This window comes from Ranitomeya imitator, chromosome 1, assembly GCF_032444005.1.
Source record: "Ranitomeya imitator isolate aRanImi1 chromosome 1, aRanImi1.pri, whole genome shotgun sequence".
NCBI classification, from domain to species: Eukaryota; Metazoa; Chordata; class Amphibia; order Anura; family Dendrobatidae; genus Ranitomeya; species Ranitomeya imitator.
The window spans coordinates 46,875,192-46,899,017 of record NC_091282.1 but is presented as its reverse complement, the minus strand read 5'-3'; the positions used below and the strand labels follow the sequence as shown (position 1 = coordinate 46,899,017).

Genomic DNA, 23,826 nt, shown 5'->3' with positions numbered 1-23,826 from the left:
TGAATTGCTGATGAAACTAACCCAAATCGTTGGCGAAACCAATGGTCAGGTTTTTTGTGCACATGAGTAAAATCTCTGATATCTGAATTATCCCCTCGCTCTTAACTAATATAAAAAAAATCTAAAAAAAAATAAATCTAAATTTCCATATAAAACCGCCACATTGGCCCTTTTATTGTCACTTTACAGTTGAGTCGGAAAATCCGTACAATTTGGATGACAATAACTTTATAGAATTTGGTTTTAGGTGAACAAAGACAAGAAGCTGGTAACAAGTCTACTTATAATGAGGTACGTCATCCCCTTTTTCTTATTTTTAACAGACTTTTGTGAATTTCCTGCCAATTATTCTGTTGAAGAACTTTTAGGTCACCCCCACCCAAGCCTAAAATGGCTGATAATAGGGTGCAAAACATTGTAGAAAACTGATCATATGTAGTGATGAGCAAATGTGCTTGGATAAGGTGTTATCTGAGCATGCTCTGGTGCTAACTGAGCGTCTCCGACGTGCTCGAAAAATATCGAGTCTACTCGGCTGCATGTCTCGTGGCTGTTCAACAGTCACAACACATGCTGGGATAGCCTAAAAATAGGGAATCCCGACGTGTTGCAGCTGTCGAACAACCGCGAGACATCCAGCCGCAGGGACTCAGACATATTTTTCAAGCACCTTGAAGACCCGACTTGCTGAGATAACACCTTATCCCAGCACGTTCGTCACTAATCCATATGTTTTCTCATTTTGCTTTTAGAAAAAACTTTTTAGCAATTATATAAAATTCTATGTGTTCCAGCATAAGGGCCCAATAAAAGTCAGAGGTTTCTGGCAAGAACCTGATATGGGTCCTATCTCTCTTCTCCTGAACCATCTTCTAAGCCGATTTCTGACCGGTTGAACTTTGATGAGGTCATGAATCACTTACATAGTTCAGGAGATTATAGATCAGGATTACAGACTTCATAAAATGAGTGAATCGGTCAGTGAGCTCGTCCTGACCGCAATCTATGTACAGATGGGGATGTGGAGCCCAAAAAGTGCAAAAATATTAGAGGCCATATTAAAAAAATTTTTTTTAGACATAAATGTATTTATTTAGGTAAAGGACAAAAGAAAAAATTATTTTTAAGTGTTGCATATCGTCTTGGTTTTTGACCTGCAGGATGTAGACTTTGGCTGGAATCCTTTGGCCGACCCAAAATTTACATTTGGAGACCATTATCTGATTGACCAAATCCGGTCAGGGAAAGATCCCAACGTTCGCCTGTTTTTCAAGCTACTCGGCTTGTGCCATACGGTAATGATGGAGAGGACGGAGGGTAGGTTCTGCTCTTTGTTTTTCGCAAATATGACTTTTGTTCATCTTTCTTAGAAAAAGTTTGTGCATTGATTTCTTCCATCTTGGTTCTAGGTGGTGAACTAGTCTACCAGGCGGCATCTCCGGATGAAGGGGCATTGGTAACTGCTGCCAGGAATTTTGGCTTTGTGTTTCTATCCAGAACCCAGAGTACTATTACTATTAGTGAACTTGAGAAAGAAGTCACCTACGAAGTTCTTGGTATTCTGGATTTTAACAGTGACCGAAAGCGCATGTCTGTTATAGGTAAGCTTCCGGCTTTTAGTTCACACGTATGCTAATTCCAAATTCCCTGCATAGCCATAAAGTTAAATGATCCAGTTCTGGCTTCCTACAGTCACCACAAGAGGGAGCAATGGAGCTTACTGCATACTGATTTTGTCAACACAAGGCAGTTAGCTCCCCCTAGTGGTGGCTGTGGACATGCAGAAGTTTCACTATGCTTATGGAGGATATTTTGAGTTCTGAATTGGAGAAATTATCATCCAACTGCTAAAATGATTAAGAAAATAATCACCTTCAAAATTTAGATATCTTTTAGATCAAAGTGTGGATATTAGTGATGAGCGAATCGGCTGAAATCCGAATTTGGCCAGGATATTCAATTTTCATCTAATGTGTCTTATTATGAACCAAGAGCGTAATAAACATTATTAAAAAAAAATATATATATATATAGTAATATTTTTATTCTCTCCTCACCTGTTCCGCCGCTGTGGCTGGTGTTCAGATCTTCAGTCTTCACCGGCGGTAAATAGGCATCTGCGATGCACATCGTGACATCAGGACATCACGCCGTGCCTTGACAGTCGCTGGTAAGGTCTTGGGCGTTGCGTGCTGTGCTGTCACACCGTGCGTCACTGGAGACTAGTCAGCGCCAGAAGCTCCGGTGAAGACTGAAGATCTGGTAGTTTTAATGCTGATTGGCTGTGGCATGTAAAACATAAAGAGGATGAAAAAAAAAAAATTAAAGCGCCCCCTCTAGTCCCTGGCTGAGTCGGGTACTGCGAGTAAATGCCAGACATGGCCCATGGATAAAGGTTAATGTCCGTACACAAAGGTGCCCACTGGTCAAACATGAACGAGCCCATTATAACATTAAATATTTTGTTTTTCTCGTAATACATTTCAATATATTCAGTTTTATATTTTTATTTTTTTTCTTCTTCTTACAGTGCGGGAGCCAAGTGGGAACATCAGACTGTACTGTAAAGGGGCAGATACGGTTATATATGAGCGTCTGCATCCAGATAATCCCATTAAGGATTCTACGCAGGAGGCGCTGGATGTAAGTTCTGATTGTGGCTGTAAATTATCATATACGAATGTGTAGAAGGGAATGGGGGATCTATTCCATTTCCCCAGGATCTTTTATTGGTGGTGAGATCCCAATGGTTTAGATAAGAGATTTGACCCCAAATGATCGGCTCTGACCCAATATCAAGTATTTACTTTCCCTGCAGTGCCTCCGCAGGAGAAATGAGGAATTACAGACTTCTCGATAATATGTATAGGCTGTCCGTGTAATTGTGCTCTCCTATTATTTTCAGATATTTGCCAGCGAGACCCTGAGGACGCTTTGTCTATGCTACAAGGACATCAGCCCCGAGGAGTACGTGAGGTGGAATAAAAAATACCAGGAGGCCAGTGTGTCCATGGCTGATCGGGACGAGGCTCTGGATAAAGTGTACGAAGAAATCGAGACCAACTTGGTGGTATGTGCACCAAGGACCTATATACGTACAGATAAATCTGTGTGTGTATATTTGCTGACCCGTCGTCATATTGTCACAGTTACTGGGCGCCACCGCTATTGAGGACAAGCTGCAGGATGGGGTACCACATACCATCTCGAAACTCGCCAAAGCAGATATAAAGATATGGGTGCTTACAGGGGATAAGAAAGGTTAGTAACTTGTACTTCCTATGAGATGTCCATGCATTAACGGTAAATTTTATTTTGGAGGTCACTTTAAAAATTGATTTTGGGGACCCCATTTAATGACAATTATCCTATTCCTGGCCAACCCCCTCTTTAAATATAATATGTGATGAATGTATAATCACCATGGATGCCACCACTGAAGCCCCCAATAAACTCGAGAATGGGGGGCCAATATCCCTCTCTTGTAGTTGGGCATACGCAGTATAACACTGCTGGAGAGGCACGGCGCTGTACTTAGGTCTCGGTCAGACTTTGAATGGTGGTCACCAATATTTAGTGTTGCTCATATCCAAATTTCAGACATGGGTGCCCATGGGTCCCCTATTTCTGTGATTCAGGGGGGAGTCCAAAAGATCCTACATTTACTACGTATGCTGTTGACGGATCAACCCCCTTAAGACTAAGTGTTTGGAGCATAAACTGAGCAAAAACGCAACCTGTTTGAATTTGGAAGAAGTTTTTTTTTTTTTTTTTTTAAGAAACCTCCAACCATCACCTCTTGCCTCCAAGAGAAGCTGCAGCCAGCGATGCATTTCCTCCACAGCGGCCACTACAGGCGAAATTGGTTATTGCTCGGCTTAGAGTGTAATACTTTCAAGTAGTTAGTTTATGTATTTGTTATGTCTTTTGTTTTTGTTTTTTAGAAACTGCAGAAAATATCGGCTTCGCCTGTGAGCTTTTAACGGATGAGACAAAGATTTGCTACGGAGAGGACATTAAGTAAGTGGAATCGTCGGAATATAGATTTCTATATATCGTGATGTACAATAAAAAAATTATATTGTGGTACCGTGTTAGCCAGAAAAATCGATGTGAATAATTTTCTGCCCAATGATGACAGAAGTATTCTAGGAGTGATACCTTTATTGGCTAAACAGAAAATATGTTTGCAGCTTTCAGAGCACAGTGGTTCCTTCTTCAGGCAAGATTACAAATAGATTAATAAGAAACAAGCACAACATTTAAAGAATACTACAGCAGGACATTTGTTAGGGGGTGGGAAGTGTGATGAGTCCATAGATAAGCCAAGGTAATCAAATTAGGCATTTTCTTACAAATGGAGAGGCAATGGGAACAATGTTCTTAGTTATCTGGAGTATGTCAGGTGGAGGTGTGAATTGTATCCATGTAGTGACTCATAAATCCAGGTGTTAAATTGAGTCCTAGCGTCAATGAATTAAACATATTCATTAGTTTGTATTGCATCTATATAGATTTCTATGTGAAAGGAACTGGATTTATTCCGAAATTCTCCATGTATCCACTGACCTTATTCCCACATCTCCGTATCATATTGGGAGTTATACTCTTTACTGCCATATAATAATATCCCACAAGCCAAATCTCTGCTACTAATGTTTCCCCCCAGCGCACTCCTGCACACGAGGATGGAAAACCAGAAGAACCGGCGAGGAGGCAACCCAGGAGCAAGTGCGGCTAACCCCAATCCCTTCTTCCAAACTGATGAGAAACGTTCTCTAATCCTGACCGGCTCTTGGTTGGTATGTCATCAATTTTCATATATTTTATATAATATATATTATTATAATAAAAATAATGGTAAAAATCTTATGATCGACGCCAGGGGGGTTGTATTTATTGAAGGGGCCTTACAGCAAAAATTACAATGTGCTCCTTTTTGGTGATGACACCACCAGTGTAACATGGCGCGTTACATGAAAGTGTGGGTCCTGGCTGGGTGTGTACACTTGTTCTGTGCAGACCGGATGTAGCAGGTGTTGTGGATTTGCCAGGACCAGATGTTTCACAGCTCAATGAGGGAGACCACAAATAAAAAATAGTGTTTGGTGCACGGTAACTTGGTAAGGATTATATACAAGGGATAGCGGGTACAAAGTCTTATGGACGTTTCCTACACAATATGACACATTATTCCGCACAGTATCCTGTCTCCATACTTTAATCCAGGGCTAGTGAGGCACACTGTCTCCTCCTTCTTGGCCACAACCCAGCTTTGAGGCATCAGTCCTGATCAGGTCTCTCCTTGCTCAGCGGTTCTGCATCCTTTTTCTTCCACTACTGGTGTCTTGAAACCCTTACACTTGGGTCCCTCACTGGTCCCATGTACTCAGGTTTGTGACTCGGTGTCATCTCCTAAGACTCTTCTTCAGAAAGCCACTCTGTCTCTTTCTGTCACTTTTCTTCAGGATCACACTATCCCTCATCTTTAGTCTCCTCTCACTCAGGGTCACACTCAAATGTAGCTTTGCTCACTTTACATTCCAAACCCTATCTGACAACTAACAGGAACGCTGTAACTTTCCTTAACACTAACCCCACCAGTTGTGGGCAAGTCCCAAACATTAACTCTATCTTACCCTAATGTCACCATCAGTCAGTTACCTACATCCCTGTATTACATGTACTATATCTTACATTATCACATCCTACATAATATATTACCAACATTACCTATAACACTGCTACACACTATGCATTTTATGCTTCATATTACTTCACAATAACACATTTCAACAATGAACTTGTCTCTTCAAGAGGGATACGTAGGCAGCATGTCGATATCCTTATAACACCACCAAACCCTAGCCATCTGGAGCAGAAGCAGTAGTAACTCTAGGGTCCTCAAGTCCTCCCACCTCCTGTACAATGACTGATAACATCTCTATATATAGTAGATAACACATGATCCACCATTCACAATAGGTGATGTCACAGCTCACCTCCTCCTCCTGTACAATGACTGATAACACCTCTATATACAGTAGATAACACAGGATCCACCATTCACAATAGCTGATGTCACAGCTCACCACCTCCTCATGTACAGTGACTGATAACATCTCTATATACAGTAGATAACACAGGATCCACCATACACAATAGGTGATGTCACAGCTCTCCTCCTCCTCCTGTACAATGACTGATAACTCCTCTATATACAGTAGATAACACAGGATCCACCATTCACAATAGGTGATGTCACAGCTCACCTCCTCCTCCTGTACAATGACTGATAACACCTCTGTATACAGTAGATAATAGGATCCACCATTCACAATAGGTGATGTCACAGCTCACCTCCTCCTCCTCCTGTACAATGACTGATAACACCTATATATACAGTAGATAACACAGGATTCAACATTCACAATAAGTGATGTCACAGCTCACCTCCTCCTCCTGTACAATGACTGATAACACCTCTATATACAGTAGATAACACAGGATTCAACATTCACAATAGGTGATGTCACAGCTCACCACCGCCTCCTCCTGTACAATGACTGATAACACCTCTATATACAGTAGATAACACAGGATCCACCATTCACAATAGGTGATGTCACAGCTCACCTCCTCCTCCTCCTGTACAATGACTGATAACATCTCGCGTCCTGACAATGAGGTCTATAACGTGACTGTTTCCTTTTACAAACAGAATGAAATTCTCCTAGAAAAGAAGAAAAAAAGGAAGAAGCGGCTGAAGCTGAAATTTCCCAGAACTGCCGAAGAGAAGCAAAAGGATTTGGAAGAGAAAAGGATGACCTATGTCTTAAAGGAACAGCGACAGAAGAACTTTGTGGACCTGGCGTGCGAGTGCAGCTCTGTCATCTGCTGCAGGGTGACTCCGAAGCAGAAAGCCATGGTGGTGGAGCTGGTGAAGAAGTACAAGAAGGCCATCACCTTGGCTATCGGAGACGGCGCAAACGATGTCAACATGATTAAAAGTAAGATGTGATCAGGAGGGAGGAATCGGCGGTCCGTTTTTCCTGTAAAGCAGTCACTATCAGGAGCTTATTATATATATCGTCTTTTCTAACAGCTCCTCTATTGTTCCTCCTGGAAACGTATGACTGCCAGTATGACTGTTATCAGTTGGGAATTTGTTTCTGGATATTTTGAACAATGACACTTCCAGACTGTGTAAGGACATGGGGAGTTGTCAGATTTATTCATAACTTTCCAGGAAGAATAACAGAGGGGCGGCCCATGCACCGTCTTATGGGATGGGGATGTGCAGCTGGCCGTGTAAGGCTTTCTAGTCATCCATGTCTTGTTTTTCTGTCTGGCAGCTGCCCATATAGGAGTGGGTATAAGCGGGCAGGAGGGGATGCAGGCCGTCATGTCCAGCGACTACTCCTTCGCTCAGTTTCGATACCTCCAGAGACTCATCCTGGTCCACGGCCGCTGGTCGTACATCCGCATGTGCAAGTTCCTGAGCTTTTTCTTCTACAAGAACTTCGCCTTTACATTGGTTCATTTCTGGTATTCGTTCTTCAATGGATTCTCCGCTCAGGTACGGTTCCTTATTTCCGCTGCGTACATTCTCAATCTCAATTTTCTTTAAGGGCTTGTAGAGGATTGAAGAAAACAAAACAAAAACATGGCTTTCTTCAAGAAACTTGTATAGGAGCAGAATGGACTTCATAGAACTGAGCTGCAGTACTACACGCAACCTGAGAGCAAGTGTGGCGCTATTTGTGCAAGAAAAATTACCAAAAAAAGAAAAAAACACAGTAGTTGGACAATAAATGGCTTCACACAACCACTAACCATGAGTGCAGAAAACGTTTTGGTGTTATCATGCATATTCTCTGTAAAAAGGCCAAGAAAGCAAAAATTCCGCAGCAGGGGTATAGTTTTTCTACATCTCTGCATTAATTTGCAAACCTATCGGTCCAAATCATCTTGAACTAGTGCGCAATAAATAGCCACTAAACGAACATGCAAGTATTATGGCATGTATACGCTGATGTCAAAATTTAGAATCTACAAAGTACAGAGTTAGTCTCAATAATTACTACAAGACCGTGTGCATGTATTATTACACGAAGACACAGATCGTGCCATTAGACTGCCCAAGTTCAGAGTCCGATAGATAACAGTGCATAGCCCAAATTCTGGTGAGTATACAATATATGTATACACTCACTGACTTTAAACCATTGGAAGCGCTATATAGACATACAATACGCTATATAATTACTTTATTGTTAGTGTACATTCATATGATGCCATGAACAGTTTACCTGGGTACTCTGAAATCTTATCCTATCTTCTAAATGATTTTTTTTTTTATATAGGTTATCTTCATCTATGCGTAAAATACAAAAAAAAAAGTAAAAAAAAAAAAAAATTTTGTAATAAAAAAAAATAATAAAATATATATGTATGTATATGTATGTATATGTATATGTATGTATATATATGTATATATGTGTGTGTGTATATATATATATATATATATATATATATATATATATATATATATATATATATATATATATATATATATATATATATATATATATATATTATTTTTTTTTTTTTTTTTTTTTTGATTATATTGCATAATACGCACACACATTATATTCTGGTTTCTGCATAGATATAGATAAGCCCAGCCAGGGATCTCCATTTTGGAATAAATATGTTAATGTTTCTCTGTTAGTTTTGGGTAAAAATGTATACAAAAAAATTGTGATTATTTTTTTTTTATGTAGCCATTAATACATTTTTATTTTCTTCCTAGATTTTAAATAGCTCAACTTTTTTTTTTTTTTTCTAAAATGTATGTTTTGGGTTCAAAACAATTTCACTATTTGGTGTCATTAAATCTTTTGCACCATTTTGGCTTTATTTCTCTGTATATTTGCCTGCTGCGGAATGAATTAACTGAGAATCCGTCGGTGAGCTCTTTCTGACTGGGAAATTAAGATGTATTCACACACCGATTTTTCAGGAGTTTTTGCATCGCATCAGCTCTAAAAATCCCCTTCAAAAACTGTTAAATAAAGTTCGGAAAGCTCTTACTATTCATTTCGAATGGGAAATCCACTATGCTGTCCTCCATATGAGAAGTTTTTCATATGGTGTTTTTTTTTTGTTTTTGTCCTGATGTGGTGAAGAAAAACATCTGGTGGGAATAAAGCTCATACATGTAACGTCTCTTTGAAGCAGATACTGATGTGATCTGCTCCAAAATAGGAATTATCCAATGAAAAGGCTGCAACTCTTCTGACAAAATAAAAAAAACTCTTTTGAAACTTCTGCAGTAGGAAAGACAAAATATTCCCCAAAAAGGAGACTTTCCTGAAGCAGTTTCTACTTACAAAAAAAAACAAAACATAATTTTTGAAAGCCTAAAAAATAAAAATCTTGGTCTCTCTTATCTGTCTTTTTCTGAACTCTTCATGCTGATTTATGACCACATCAAAGTTGAGTTCAACTTTCCACATTCTCCGTGGTCATAAGCTGCCCAAGTGGAGCTCAGGAAAAGACAGATAAATGTATATGAGAATGAGCTCCCTGACTGACTTTCAGATAACTCATTCTGCAGCCAGCAACGTAGAAAAAAAACCTGTAAGGGTATATGCACACGTTCAGGGTTTTTCGCGTTTTTTTTGCGATGGGATGCATATGTATGCTTTTTTTATCATTTAGAATGCATTCCGCAATTTTTGTGCACATGATGCGTTTTTTTTCCGCAAAAAAAACCTCATCGCGGTAAAAAAAGCAGCATGTTCATTAATTTTGCGGATTTTTTGCGTTTTTCCCGCTATTCAATGCATTGGGAAAGCCCCGGAAAAAAAGCTCAAAAAAAAAAAAACGTAAAAAAAAAAAGTGAAAAAAAACGCCTGCGGATTTCTGGCAGAAAAGTCCGTTTTTTTTGTCAGGAAATTTCTGCAAGAAATCCTGAACGTGTGCACATAGCCTTAAAGCACGCCTTAAAGCCAAACTGTGCAAAAGGTTTAATGCAAAAAAGTATTTTTAGTCCAAAATTCATGCATTTAAGTAAAAAAAAAAAATTATTCGGAATCACATGCTAAAGAAGCTTGGGTATGCCTTACTATGTCCTCGTGCTTTCTTCCTCCAGACGGTGTATGAAGATTGGTTTATTGCGCTCTACAACGTCCTGTACACCAGCCTCCCAGTCCTTCTTGTTGGCCTCTTGGATCAGGTGAGTCGCACTGGTCTACGCCGGTGCCCGCTGTAGCTGTAGGATGTCCGTAGACTTTGGATCTCCGTCTTCATGAACCATCTATACGATGTGTCCACCCGTCTGATCGGTTCCTCCTTCCAGGACGTCAGTGATAAGCTCAGTCTGCGCTTCCCACGTCTGTATATCCCCGGCCAAAAAGACCTGTTGTTCAACTACAAGAAGTTCTTCCTGAGCCTGTTCCATGGCGTGGTGACCTCCCTCATCATCTTCTTCATCCCCTACGGAGCCTTCTTGTTAACCATGGGGCAGGACGGGGAGGCGCCATCAGATTACCAGTCATTCGCGGTGACGACGGCCACCGCTCTGATCATCACTGTCAATTTTCAGGTAAAGGGGAGAAAATAAATGGAAAAGTACCTGTAAGCTTTTTTTGGTCCTCAGGGAAGAACACCTGCTTTTTTTTTTAGTCCTTGGATTGGTGGTAGTGCTTTTTTTTTTTCGTCTGTGTGGAGGGATAGTGGGTGGCAAAGGAGCACCTTCTTTTTGGTGCCCCATGAGTGGTTTATCACCTTCTTTTTGGGGGTGTAGTGGGTGGGGAAACTGATTTTTTTGGAAACTGGGAGGGGCCTGCTTTTTTGGGCCTTTGGATGGTCGGAGCTTTTTTCAAGCTTTGGGGGATGGGGAGGTGCTTACTTTTTTTTTTCCTCGAGTGGATGGGGTGGTGATGGAGTACCATTTTTTTGGTGTCCTTTGAGTGTGGTAGTACCTGATTTGTGATTTGGGGGACTCTAGTAGGGGGCCTGCTTTTTTGAGCCTTGGGGTGGTCGGAGGGTTGTCTGCTTTTTTCTATTGTTTGGGGAAGCGCCTGTTTTGGGTTTTTTTTGTTTGTTTTTTTGTTGTTTTTCTGTTTTCTATCGAGGAGATGGGTTGGTGTTGGTGAAGTACCTGCTTCTTGGTGCCCTTGGGAGGGGTAGCACCTACTTTTTGTGGCCTTGTGGGGGGAGGGTGTTATTCATTTACCATACATGATAAAATCTGCAAACCTTAGTAAAATGTGAGTGTTATGCCTTCTATTTTGCAGATCGGTCTGGACACCTCGTACTGGACCTTTGTGAACGCCTTCTCCGTGTTTGGGAGCATTGCCATCTACTTTGGAATCATGTTTGATCTGCACAGTGCCGGAATCCATGTTCTGTTCCCATCCAAGTTCATATTCACCGGTGAGTCCATCATTACGTGTAACACGCGTAGTATCTGTTTCATGTAGGACGTATGGTCGTACACAACCATATAGTGGTCCAACAGCCGGGGATTTGGGAGTGTAAGGGGGTATCTGCGAATAGATCTCAAAGACTCTCCCAGGGACATAGTGAGATTTCTATACACGTTAATTGACCCTTGTTCTCCCATTACAGGAGCAGCGCCCAATGCACTCAGGCAGCCATACCTTTGGCTGACCATAATCCTTACGGTGGCAGTGTGTTTGCTTCCTGTCGTTGCCTTAAGGTTTTTTGGCAAGATCTTGCAACCATCAGAAAGCGATAAAGTAAGTATTGAGCCTTCATCTAGAATCCTAAAGGATGGGGGAATGTGACGTGCTACACTAACACACAGAAATAGGGATGATGACAGCAGCTGGGTAGGAGTCTGATGACCTTGCAGGAGGCAGTGACCTGTCTGATCAAGCAATATATTTATATTATTCTGATGACCTTGCAGAAGGCAGTGACCAGTCCGATTAAACAGTATATTTATATTATTAGGGATAGGGTTGTTGTTGTTTAGTCAGTGCGGGCACATTACACTTCCCCTGCAGATCATGGAAATGATTGCAGCAGGTGAGGAGTATGCTGATCTTGTAGGAGGCAATGACCTGTTGAATCATGCACTATAATTAGTTAATAAGGATAGGGTTGCTTACTTGCTGGGCAAAATATAATCTGTTCCCATCGACTAACAAAAATGATGGTGTCGGCAGCAGGTGAAGAGTGTACTGATCTTCTAGGAGGCAATTATACTGCATGATTGGACAGGTCACTGACTCCTGCAAAGTCAACACACTCGCACCTAGTGTATTGCCCTATAATAACTGACATAGTGACCTGTCCAATCATACAGTAAAATTATGTTAGTAAGGATAGGTTTCTTGCTTAGTTGGTCAGGACACAATACAATTTTTCCCAGCAGATTATGGAAATGATGACTACAGTAGGGGAGGAGTGTGTTTGATCTTTTAGGAGGCTGTGACCTGTCTAATAATGCAGTATTATTATGTTAGCAAGGATAGGGTTGTTTAGACCCAGGGGACACAACACGCTTTGTGCAGGAACCAATGGGGATGATGACCGCAGTAGGTGAGGAGTGTACTGATCTTGTAGCAGGCAGTGACCTATCAATTTGTGACTATGTGGGTGAAAATATGTGATGGGGGCAAAGAAATTGCACAGATATGGATAAAACATAAAATGTAGAAATTTGGATGATGAGAAAATTGTCAGCAGAAGAAATCTACTGTGTTGATCTTTGGGGAGGCAGTGACTCTGAGGGCAGTAAGGAAAGGGCTTCATTTGTTCTGAGGAATGAAATGATTGAGTGATGAAAATGGCAGGAGAGGAGTGTGTTGATTTTGTAGCATGCAGTGACCTCTTTTAGTTGATACGAGTGTCATGGCTTGAATAGAAAGTGAACACTCTTGGCTTGCCAATTAATGAGTGATAGCAGATGGAGAAGAGTGTGTTGATCTTACGGGAGAAAGCGACCTGTTTACTCTCTTGCTGTAATCTGTCTTAGTCTAAAATGTTCAATAGAGTGATGACAAACACTTTTTTTCCCCCTTTTTTCATAGATTCAGAAAAATCGTAAGAAATTTAAGACCGAGGAAGCCCAGTGGAGACCGCGGATCAGCACAATCAGACGGGGCGCTTCCGGCAGACGCTCGGCCTACGCCTTCTCACACCAGAGGGGATACGCTGACCTTATCGCCTCCGGACGCAGTATCCCGAGAAAACGGACACCAATTAATGCCGTATTTGCAGCCAATGCAGCGGGAACTATATGATGAATACTTCACGTTGCTTTTTTTATGCAGATTCTTGCACATAGGATTTTTGTATATATTTTTATAAAAAAAAAAAACATTCCTCACGCTCAGGACTTTTTTTTTTTTTTTTTAAATACAGACTGTACATGTAACCTGGAGATTATTCGCTCTGTGAACTTTTGGATACCAATTTTTTTTTTTTCTTTTCAGTATCCATTTTTCTACAATTAGTTCGTCCGCCTTTAGGAGGCGCCAAACGCTGATTTACAGTAATGCAATTTTTCTCCTATAGAGGGCGACGAAGATTCGGACAATCCCTTTAAATGCACATAAATAAGAAAAGGACTAGCCTTGTATCTCTCATCCGGGACGTTGGGGGGAGGCGGAGACTTTTATTACGAGCACAGAAATCTGTGACAACACTGTTTACGTTTTAGCCTTCGCATTATTTAATATTGTTAATAAATTGTAATAAAACTGGAGGAAAATTGTTTTATTTTTACTCTTTTTAATACGTGATTTTCTTAAATGCATTTGGATGAACTTCATCTCCCTACGCAAGAAAAATATATGATTTCTTGCAGCAAAAGATGCATTTCTGGGTGTAGCTAGAAGTGCATTATACAGATGGCTCGTGTCTTCTCATTTTGGAGGCATGTAATGCTTCGTTCTCCCTGCGGAGGCGCTATAGCTGAACTAAATATTTGGTGCTTCTGTTTGAAACCCAAAAATTATTTTATTTTTTTTTTTACTGTAGTGCGAATATGAATCCACAGGGGGGCGCTGTTTTTCTAAAAGCTGACACTTTCTCCAAGTCATAAAAAACTGTTTTTCTATAGTCTGTCTCCGGTTACTGACAATGATCTCGCATGGGCAAACTCTGTAGGGAAAACCGGCCGACTGCATTTTTTTTTTTTTTTTTTGCAACATGCATGCGCTGAAAAAAAAACCCCAAAAACTCCCACCCATTACTTGGCATACTTTATACTATTAAAGGGGTTGTACCAAGTTAGAAAGTTATTCCCTATCCAACCCCTTTAAGGGTTTAGAGGCTAGATGGCCAACCTCAATATTAGTCCCATTCTTGGCACCCCCAGCTGAAAGCTGTTCGGAGGGTCTGTGGAGGAACCACATGCTGTTTATACCATGCTATCTACATAGTAGCAGCGGCGCAGGGGATTGCAGCATTGTCCCATAAATGGTGGCGGCACACCGTCCTCGCCCCTGTTAATGAGAGGTTAAATCAATGTTTCAATGGCAAGAGCCTCTGTGCGCTGCGTTTTCAATCTCTGATTTATACGGCCGTCTGACTGTTTCCTTAAAGTGTTTTTGTCTCCAGATTACGTTAGTAAAGTCATCTTGGACCTGAATAGGCTGGAGTACTTACTTTGAAAATCCATGTCAGAATAACTGAATAATTCTATAAGATGAGCATTTTATGTGTCCATACAAAGAGTGAGAGAAATCATGAGTCCAAGTGTATTCTGTCTCTTCCCACCACGCCTGACTAACAGCTGCAGCTTGTACTTGACAGCAGGAGATCTCAGCAGCAGAAGAGACACCGAGGAGATAACAGTCAGGCTTTGTGGGGAGAAGTTCAGCAGCAGGGAGGAAAGACATAAGACTTGTCAATCACACTTGGGGGGTGGAGATTTGGCAGCAGGGAGGAGGAACACTGAAGAGATGAGCTGTCGATCAGGCTTGGTGGGTGAATGTTCGGCATCTGAAGCCTCTGTCACTCCAGGTCTATTCCCCACCGGCTCTGTCTCCTGCTGCCTCACTCACAGCCTCTCTGCTCTCTGACTTCATGCAAAGTTGCAGTCAGTCACTAAGATGGGGGCTGTGTGCTGTATCGGGAATAGAGCTGGAGTGACAGATGCTGAAGAGCTATGGTAGATCTGAAACCTCATATCTATTGGTGAAAGGCCACACAGGTGCCAAAATATATCTTGAATATACTACATTATTGATCAAAATCTCCTTGTCTGGGAAAATTCAAAAAGGCTTTCTTCCGGTTAATATCCCTTTATTAATAATAATTAATATTGTGTTAGCCTGTTTTACAGCAGGCCGTAAATTAAGTTGCTTTTCTTTACGGCTGAAAAATGTTATTGCAGTGACCTCTAGAGGTGACTATGAAAAATGCATTGTTCCAGGAAATGGTCACAGCAACTTCTTTTTGACACATTTCTGATTTTCTATAGGTCTTAATTTCTGCAGATTGTGCCTTTTCAAGGATTTACTCTTTTCAGATATTACCTGTAACTGTCTTTTAATTTCAGAATAATGGTGACTTGATTGGAGAACAATGGTGGCTGCTTTCTTTCACGAACGACATTGCAGCAGTCTACAGGTTTCACCTGGTAACTGCAGCTGTTCTCCATTGAAGTCAATAAGGCTGAGCTGCAATACCACACATGACCTGTGAACAGGGGTGGTGCTGTTTTGGCACAAAGCAGCCATGTTTATGGAATTCTAAACAAAGGAATATAATTTCGGTATCCTTCATACGACTGTATGTCGGGAACCGTGAGATCTGGAACAGTCATGGGACTCCAGACCCAAACACGAGCCTCATAGGCATAAAGGTGGCTGCCTTTAGGTCAGGAGACCCGTGGCCGATCCGTGCTCGGACTGCTTTATAGACGTCCGAATTCAGCCTTAGAATCAACTATTTACTAACCGGGTTAGTTCCCAATTCCCCAGTTATTGTACTGCTACATGTAAGTGAAAAGAAACAATAATCCAATTATCAGGCATATCCGATGATGACAAATTGGCTAATTCAGTCCTTATAGATTATAGTCATTTGTTTTTTCATTCTTTTTCATTGATATATATATATATATATATATATATATCAATTCCTTTTAATTGGACTGTGCCTAGTTTTTGGAGAGATTTCCTTGAGCATCAAAGAAGTGATGCACTTTACTACACCTATAGTTCACTTGCTGTTTTTCAAAACCTCTTCAGGAAAAAACTAAATTCTAATATGAACAGCAGCAAAGTGGATTTCCTAAGGAAATGAATAAGAAAAGTTTTCCAAGCATAAGTATTGTTTTTTGAGGAGGATTTTGTACAGGATCCGATTCAGAAATTCAGCGTGAACATAGCCTTAGGTTTCAGTTTTAATTGTGAACTTTGGAGCAGATTTCATCCTAACTTTACATCATTAAAAACAATTTTAAATAATCTTTGAATACCTTTCCTATTGAAATCGATCCAAAGAAGAGAACGAGGAGATCGAGGGTCGTCAGTTGGATTGTGCGTACAATAAAGATAATAAAACCCCATGTGTTTATTTCAATAAAATACTTTATTCATAATGTGTGTGTGTATTCTTAACCCTTTATTACTATTGGCTTAATAATGGATAGGTGTCTTATTGACACCTCTCCATTATTAACCTGGCTTAATGTCACCTTACAATAGCAAGGTGACATTAACCCCTTATTACCCCATATCCCACCACTACAGGGCAGTGGGAAGAGAGTGGCCAAGTGCCAGAATAGGCTTATCTTACAGATGTGCCTGTTCTGGGGTGGCTGGGGGAAGATGTTTTTAGCCGGGGGGAAGCAATCTTCATGGACCCTCTCTAGGCTATTAATATCTGCCCTCAGTCACTGTCTTTCCCACTCAGAAAATTGCGCGGGAGCCCACGCCAGTTTTTTACGTGATTTCACCCATTATTTTTACAGCTAGAGCCACCAAATTTTGCACACACACACTTCTTACATTATTAGTGAGGAATATGTACAAAAATAAGGGATATGAAATGGTTTACTGTATGTAAGCATGTCTAATATCCTGTCGGGTTTGATAAGGCGATAGCAGAAGCTGGCAACTGAATTGCCGGCTTTTATGCTATATAGCTCTGTATTAAATATATATACTGCATATATTTATATGTGTCTCATTATAGGTCCATTTTGCAAGCCGATGAGAAAATCTTGCCGTACGGATGCCATACGGAGGTTTACATGCGCAAAATATGCAGCAACACCCTGCCAACGGATGACATACGGATCACTGTTCAGGGAACATTTCAGCGTATTTGGTCCATAAAAAATGGAACGTATTTTTATATGTTGTTTGTGACGCCGGCCCTGTGTAGAGTTGGGCAGTGTGAGAGATTTCATGAAGAAGTGCAGGGTATGGGGGACATTGAGAGCTGCGTGGTTCAGGGTGTGGGGGTATATTATGGAGAGGGGCAGTGTGGGGTACATTATGGAGAGGGGCGGTGTGGGGGTACATTATTGAGAGGGGCAGTACTAGGATATTATCGAGAGAGGCCGTGAGGGGAGATATTTTGTGTAGGAAACACAGTGAGAGGCTTTTATATATTCAGTGGCTCAGCATGGGAGATATTTTTATTTATGGGGTAGTATAATGATACATTTATTTATAAGGGCACCATGTAGGGAACTGCTGCAGAAGGCCGGAGAAGAGGGAAGTCTGGAGAGATAAGCTATGGGCGTGAAATCTTATCATGGCGTCTGTGCTAGGACAAAAGAGATAGGAACAGATGTCGCCTATAAGGTACCTGCTGGTAAATGTTCATTTGTGATACTGCCTGTGTCTTATCAGTACTATGGTTCCTGTATGGGCCACAGTCTGATGATGTCTGATAATAACTCCCAGTATCTACTTAACATTGTTGAAGACATACTGGGTGTTCACGTGATACAATTGGATATGGATCTTACTTGAAACTGCAATTGATCACTGTACTAAACTTGGTGATGTATTCCTTTACTGACGGTGGTTCTGGCTCTGCATTCATGTACTGACGATGGTTCTGGCTCTGCATTCATGTACTGACGATCGTTCTGGCTCTGCATTCATGTGCTGACGTGGTTCTGGCTCTGCATTCATGTACTGACGGTGGTTCTGGCTCTGCATTCATGTACTGACGGTGGTTCTGGCTCTGCGTTCATGTACTGACAGTGGCTCTGGCTCTGTAACGTGCTTCATGTTGAAACTGAATAATCCTAAATACTTCGTTTTGAGAATGAGGCGGATTTGGTTAATTTTCTGCTACTAAAAAAAACTAAATGTAAGTTTGGGTGTATTCACACTATTTTTTTTAACAGAAGGTCTCCTAATCATTATCTAGCACTCAAAACTTGGTTCTGTAGATATATTAATGAACTGACAATGGTTCAGATTATGTACTTATGTAAATACCACTTTTTTCGCGTGTCCATTCGGATTGGTTCAGTATGGCAATGTGGCCCTTGGACCAAAAACTGGTGTGCACCCCTCACCCACACATAAAAAGTATTAAGAAAAAACCCAAAACATTCAAATAGATGTTTAACCTTAAATAAAAGCTATATTCATAATCAAGGTTGCAAAAACTGTGATTAATGAGAACTGAAATCTACTACATACAGTTTGTGACACTACAACGCAGCCGTGTAAGATCTAACAATGCTGTGCGCTGTTTTTTTCTTTGTTATACATAGAAAACTTAATAAAAAAACGTAGATTTTTCTTTTTTCGGACAGTTTTTTTTAATGTGGATTATTCAGCTTGTCGAAAAAACTGAGCATAAACCTGAGTTGATATGTTGTTTCTCTGCTGCAGATTTTCCGCAACATTTCCACATCAACAATCCACTCAGATTTTCCCACATGTTTTTATAATCTGTGTTTTATTTTGGGGGAAAAAAACTTAAATTTTGGAATTTTTTTTTTTTTGCCAGAGTCAGTAGTGGATCCACTTCCAGTTTTGGATAAAAACAAAACAAACAAAAAAAACCTTCAGTTTAGTTTTTTTCCAATAATTGCTGTTTGTGAAACCTCCCCAAGAAAAAAAAAAAAAAAAAACCTGACAACCGAAAGTGTCTGAGATATTTTCCGATCACCTCCTGCTCGGAGTGTTTCTCCATTCCAGAATACAGTATATAGTTTGTTCTCCTACCTGTTGGCGTCTTGTCTTCACCTCGAGGTACAAGGATTGAGCCTGCAGAACTCGTTTGTGTCGGTGTCACCGCGATCGTCCATCCCATCCCTGACAACGACAGCAGTTATCAGTCTTCATGGTCACACCTTCCAGTGTCTACAGACCGATGTGTTACTTATTCCGGGACTTCTCGACAGTGAGGACTCTCCAGGTAAGACGTGGTGGATTTCTAGCTTTAAGGTGTAAGTTTAGGAGAGGTCCTATCATCGTTGATGTCTCTGTATAGCCGATGTACGAAAGGAAGATCTAAAGGTTTCATTTTGAGGATGAAAAGTAAAAAACCTCAAAGGGTGCAGAAGAGCTGGGATATCAGCCCGACTCATTGTTCTCTCACCTGCTCCTGGCGGATGGAAAACTGCTCAACTATCAGAACTCAGAATATTTCTTTATAGCAAAGTGGGGAAAAAGTTAATTCAGCATTGCTCCACCTCTCTCCATCTCGCTCACTGGCTCCATCTGTCTTTCTCACTCTCTCCATGTCACTCTCTCACTCGCTCCATCGCTCTCGCTTTCTTTATCTTGCTCTCCCGCTCTCTTCACCACTGTATTGCTCTTTCTCGCTCTCTTGCTCTCACTTTCTCTCTAGCGTTCTCTCCCACTCTATCGCTCTCTCAATCTCTCATCCTCTTTCATTGTCTCTTGCTCTCTAGCGCTCTCTCACTATTGTGCTCCCACTGTCTCTCTCTTTTGCTGACTTGCTTTCATTCTTTCTCTTTATTTCTCTTACTCTCCCTCTTGCTCTCGCTCACTCTCTCGCACTCTCCCTCGCTCTCTCACTCTCTTGCTCTCACTCTCTAGGCTCTCTCTCTCGATCTCTCTCTCACCCTCATCCACCCTCTTTCTCTCCCACTCTCGCTCTCTCTTTTGCTCACTCACTTTTATTCTCGATTTCTTTCCCTTGGGCCACATTCACACGGTCAGTATTTTACATCAGTATTTGTAAGCCAAAACCAGGAGTGGGTGATAAACCCAGAAGTGGTGACGTCTTTCTATTATACTTTCCCTCTGGTTGCTCCACTCCTGATTCTGGCTTACAGATATTAATGGAAAATACTGACCAAATATTGACTGTGTGAACGTGGCCTTACTCTCTTTGTGTCTCTCTATCTATCTATCTATCTTTTAATATTGCCAAAGCCAGGTCTGGCCCCAGATTTATGTAGGCTTTTGGGCATGAGAGTCCTCGCCTTTCAGACCCTTTTAACTTTGAGTTGCATCATGGTGTTTTGTTTTTTTTCATTACCAGCTGTTGTTTTTTGTTGGCACCATTTTAGGGTCTATAAAACTTTTTGACCTCTTTGTAATTCAAAGGGATAGGGAGAGTCAAATTGACCAAAAAAATCTATGACTTCTGACATTTCGATTTTGAATTGTTTCGACAGGCAACAAATTGCATAAGTTTAATAATATTTTATTAAATTAGTTATGCACACAGCAATACAAATAATTGAATTTGTGTTTTATGTTATTTTGTAAAAGTACTGGTAATATGAACTGGCATGTTTCTTTTTACATTTTAAATTTTTTTTTTTATTATTGATTGTTTGCACAATGCAATGTAATGCGATACTGTAATATTGCAGTGTAGTGTAAAATGACTGATCTCCTATGAAGCCCAGCAGCAGGTGTGCAAAAATGGCAGACACAGGGGTCTACATTATGTTCCCCAGCTGCCATGACATGGCCATTAGCATTGTGCAATTGAACCTCCCTGTGACACCTTCCTCAATTTCCAACCTCCTAAATACCACTCTGAAGATTGACTGCGGCAGCTAAGAGGTCAGACTGCTGCTATCGGTGTTAGCTTTGGTCTCAGCAGGCGCCATCTGTATAACGCTGCATGCAGGTGCGCTCATCCACCACACATATTGCCAAAGAAAACACTGGGAAGATTTTTCATTCCAAGGTGCATGGGCTCTGGCACTTGCTCAGGTTCAAACATGGGAAACATGCCCGTGTTTACATCTCCTTCTGATACATCTGGAGCGCCCCGTCAGGTCCGTGGGGTACTCTGTACCGGGTCCTGCGGTTCACAGGGGGATGTCACGGTGGCTGACCCGGTCCGTGGCCCTGGGACGTCTGTATAAAAGGGGAAAGGTCTTTGAAGGGATAAAGTTTATGTTCGTGACGCCACCTGTGGTATTCGGTCACGGTGACCGACGCTGCTTTACCGGGTCCGCTGGCGTGATGTTATGGCAGCTAAATGGTATACCTTCCCACAGGTGAAGTGTGTCCCCAGGGCTTCCCGGTGTGTAGGTAGTGAATGATGAATGGCGCAGTGAAGAATGAGGACACAAGGTTGCAGTCTCTTTACCTTTTACTGAAGACTTCAGCATCCACAGTCCAGGGCACCAGATCACAGGGCAGACAGAGTCCTGCCGGTTTGGAGGCAAGTCCAGAGTTCCCTTGTCCAGGTGGAAATCAGTAGCCTTCGCTTGCACTGCAGTAGTGTAGTCCCTTACTGTTGTGAATTCTGTTGTCGGGCTCCCTCCTGTGGTCATGAATGGTACTTCGGCTGGTTCTGTCCATGGACTTTCTCTGGTGGCTGTGGGTGTTTCTGAGTTTCCTTCCACAGGTGACGAGGTTAATTCGTTAGCTGGCTGCTCTATTAAACTCCACTTAGATCTTTGCTCCATGCCACCTGTCAATGTTCCAGTATTGGTCTAGTTCACTCCTGGATCGTTCTTGTGACCTGTCTTCCCAGCAGAAGCTAAGTGACTGCTTGTTTTTCTCTGGTTTGCTATTTTTCTGTCCAGCTTGCTATTTTGATTGTTGTCTTGCTTGCTGGAAGCTCTGGGACGCAGAGGGAGCGCCTCCGCACCGTGAGTCGGTGCGGAGGGTCTTTTTGCGCCCTCTGCGTGGTCTTTTTGTAGGTTTTTGTGCTGACCGCAAAGCTACCTTTCCTATCCTCAGTCTGTTCAGTAAGTAGGGCCTCACTTTTCTTAATCTATTTCATCTCTGTGTTTGTATTTTCATCTTTACTCACAGTCATTATATGTGGGGGGCTGCTGTTATGAAAGGTAATTCAGTACCACAAGGGACATAGAGGTCAGTGCACATACAGTGACCTGGCAATAACCCAAAAAACTAGAACGAGCTCTGAGACGTGGGAACTCTGTTGACCGCAATCCCTAATCCTCTCCAACCACACTAAAGGCAGCCGTGGATTGCGCATAACGCTGCCTATGCAACTCGGCACGGCCTGAGAAACTAGCTAGCCTGAAGATAGAAAATAAGCCTACCTTGCCTCAGAGAAATACCCCAAAGGAAAAGGCAGCCCCCACATATACTGACTGTGAGTTAAGATGAAAAGACAAACGTAGAGATGAAATAGATTTAGCAAAGTGAGGCCCAACTTTCTGAACAGAGCGAGGATAGGAAAGGAAACTTTGCGGTCAACACAAAACCCTACAAAAACCACGCAAAGGGGGCAAAAAGACCCTCTGTACCGAACTAACGGCACGGAGGTACACCCTCTGCGTCCCAGAGCTTCCAGCAAGCAGAAAAAAACAAATTGACAAGCTGGACAGAAAAAAACAGCAAACAAATAGCAAAGAGGAACTTGGCTATGCAGAGCAGCAGGCCACAGGAACGATCCAGGAGGAAACAGGTCCAATACTAGAACATTGACTGGAAGCCAGGATCAAAGCACTAGGTGGAGTTAAATAGAGAAGCACCTAACGACTTCACCATCTCACCTGAGGAAGGAAACTCAGAAGCCGCAGTACCACTTTCCTCCACCAACGGAAGCTCACAGAGAGAACCAGCCGAAGTACCACTTGTGACCACAGGAGGGAGCTCTGCCACAGAATTCACAACAGTACCCTCCCCTTGAGGAGGGGTCACCGAACCCTCACCAGAGCTCCCAGGACGACCAGGATGAGCCATATGAAAGGCACGAACAAGATCGGGAGCATGGACATCAGAGGCAAAGACCCAGGAATTATCTTCCTGAGCATAACCCTTCCACTTAACCAGATACTGGAGTTTCCGCCTTGAAACACGAGAATCCAAAATCTTCTCCACAATATACTCCAACTCCCCCTCCACCAAAACCGGGGCAGGAGGATCAACAGATGGAACCATAGGTGCCACGTATCTCCGCAACAATGACCTATGGAATACGTTATGTATGGAAAATGAATCTGGAAGGGTCAGACGAAAAGACACAGGATTAAGAACCTCAGAAATCCTATACGGACCAATAAAACGAGGTTTAAACTTAGGAGAGGAAACCTTCATAGGAATATGACGAGAAGATAACCAAACCAAGTCCCCAACCCGAAGTCGGGGCCCCACACAGCGTCTGCGATTAGCGAAACGTTGAGCCTTCTCCTGGGACAAAGTCAAATTGTCCACCACATGAGTCCAAATCTGCTGCAACCTGTCCACCACAGTATCCACACCAGGACAGTCCGAAGACTCAACCTGCCCTGAAGAGAAACGAGGATGGAACTCAGAGTTGCAGAAAAACGGTGAAACCAAGGTAGCCGAGCTGGCCCGATTATTAAGGGCGAACTCAGACAAAGGCAAAAAGGACACCCAGTCATCCTGATCAGCAGAAACAAAGCATCTCAGATATGTTTCCAAG

At 41.8% G+C, this 23,826-nt stretch overlaps 2 protein-coding genes across 4 annotated transcripts in view; both read left to right on the top strand.

Annotated features, from left to right (window-relative positions):
* LOC138661234 (phospholipid-transporting ATPase IC-like) overlaps window positions 1-13,767 on the top strand; it is a 60,438-nt gene extending 46,671 nt beyond the window's left edge. Inside the window, exons 14-28 of the mRNA XM_069746042.1 lie at window positions 248-291; window positions 1,161-1,317; window positions 1,410-1,601; window positions 2,531-2,643; window positions 2,906-3,070; window positions 3,150-3,261; window positions 3,945-4,020; window positions 4,670-4,802; window positions 6,722-7,010; window positions 7,356-7,579; window positions 10,160-10,243; window positions 10,367-10,612; window positions 11,307-11,445; window positions 11,641-11,771; window positions 13,071-13,767. Coding sequence (XP_069602143.1) covers window positions 248-291; window positions 1,161-1,317; window positions 1,410-1,601; window positions 2,531-2,643; window positions 2,906-3,070; window positions 3,150-3,261; window positions 3,945-4,020; window positions 4,670-4,802; window positions 6,722-7,010; window positions 7,356-7,579; window positions 10,160-10,243; window positions 10,367-10,612; window positions 11,307-11,445; window positions 11,641-11,771; window positions 13,071-13,283 — 2,318 coding nt within the window. The 3' untranslated portion in view covers window positions 13,284-13,767. The remainder of the gene's footprint in view (window positions 1-247; window positions 292-1,160; window positions 1,318-1,409; window positions 1,602-2,530; window positions 2,644-2,905; window positions 3,071-3,149; window positions 3,262-3,944; window positions 4,021-4,669; window positions 4,803-6,721; window positions 7,011-7,355; window positions 7,580-10,159; window positions 10,244-10,366; window positions 10,613-11,306; window positions 11,446-11,640; window positions 11,772-13,070) is intronic.
* Window positions 13,768-19,283: 5,516 nt separating this feature from the next.
* ATP8B1 (ATPase phospholipid transporting 8B1) overlaps window positions 19,284-23,826 on the top strand; it is a 143,651-nt gene continuing 139,108 nt past the window's right edge. For 2 of the 3 annotated variants that reach the window (XM_069746045.1, XM_069746043.1), the window contains exon 1: window positions 19,284-19,386. The gene's annotated coding sequence lies outside the window, so the exon portion shown is untranslated. The remainder of the gene's footprint in view (window positions 19,387-23,826) is intronic. The other variant, XM_069746044.1, reaches the window with a different exon arrangement.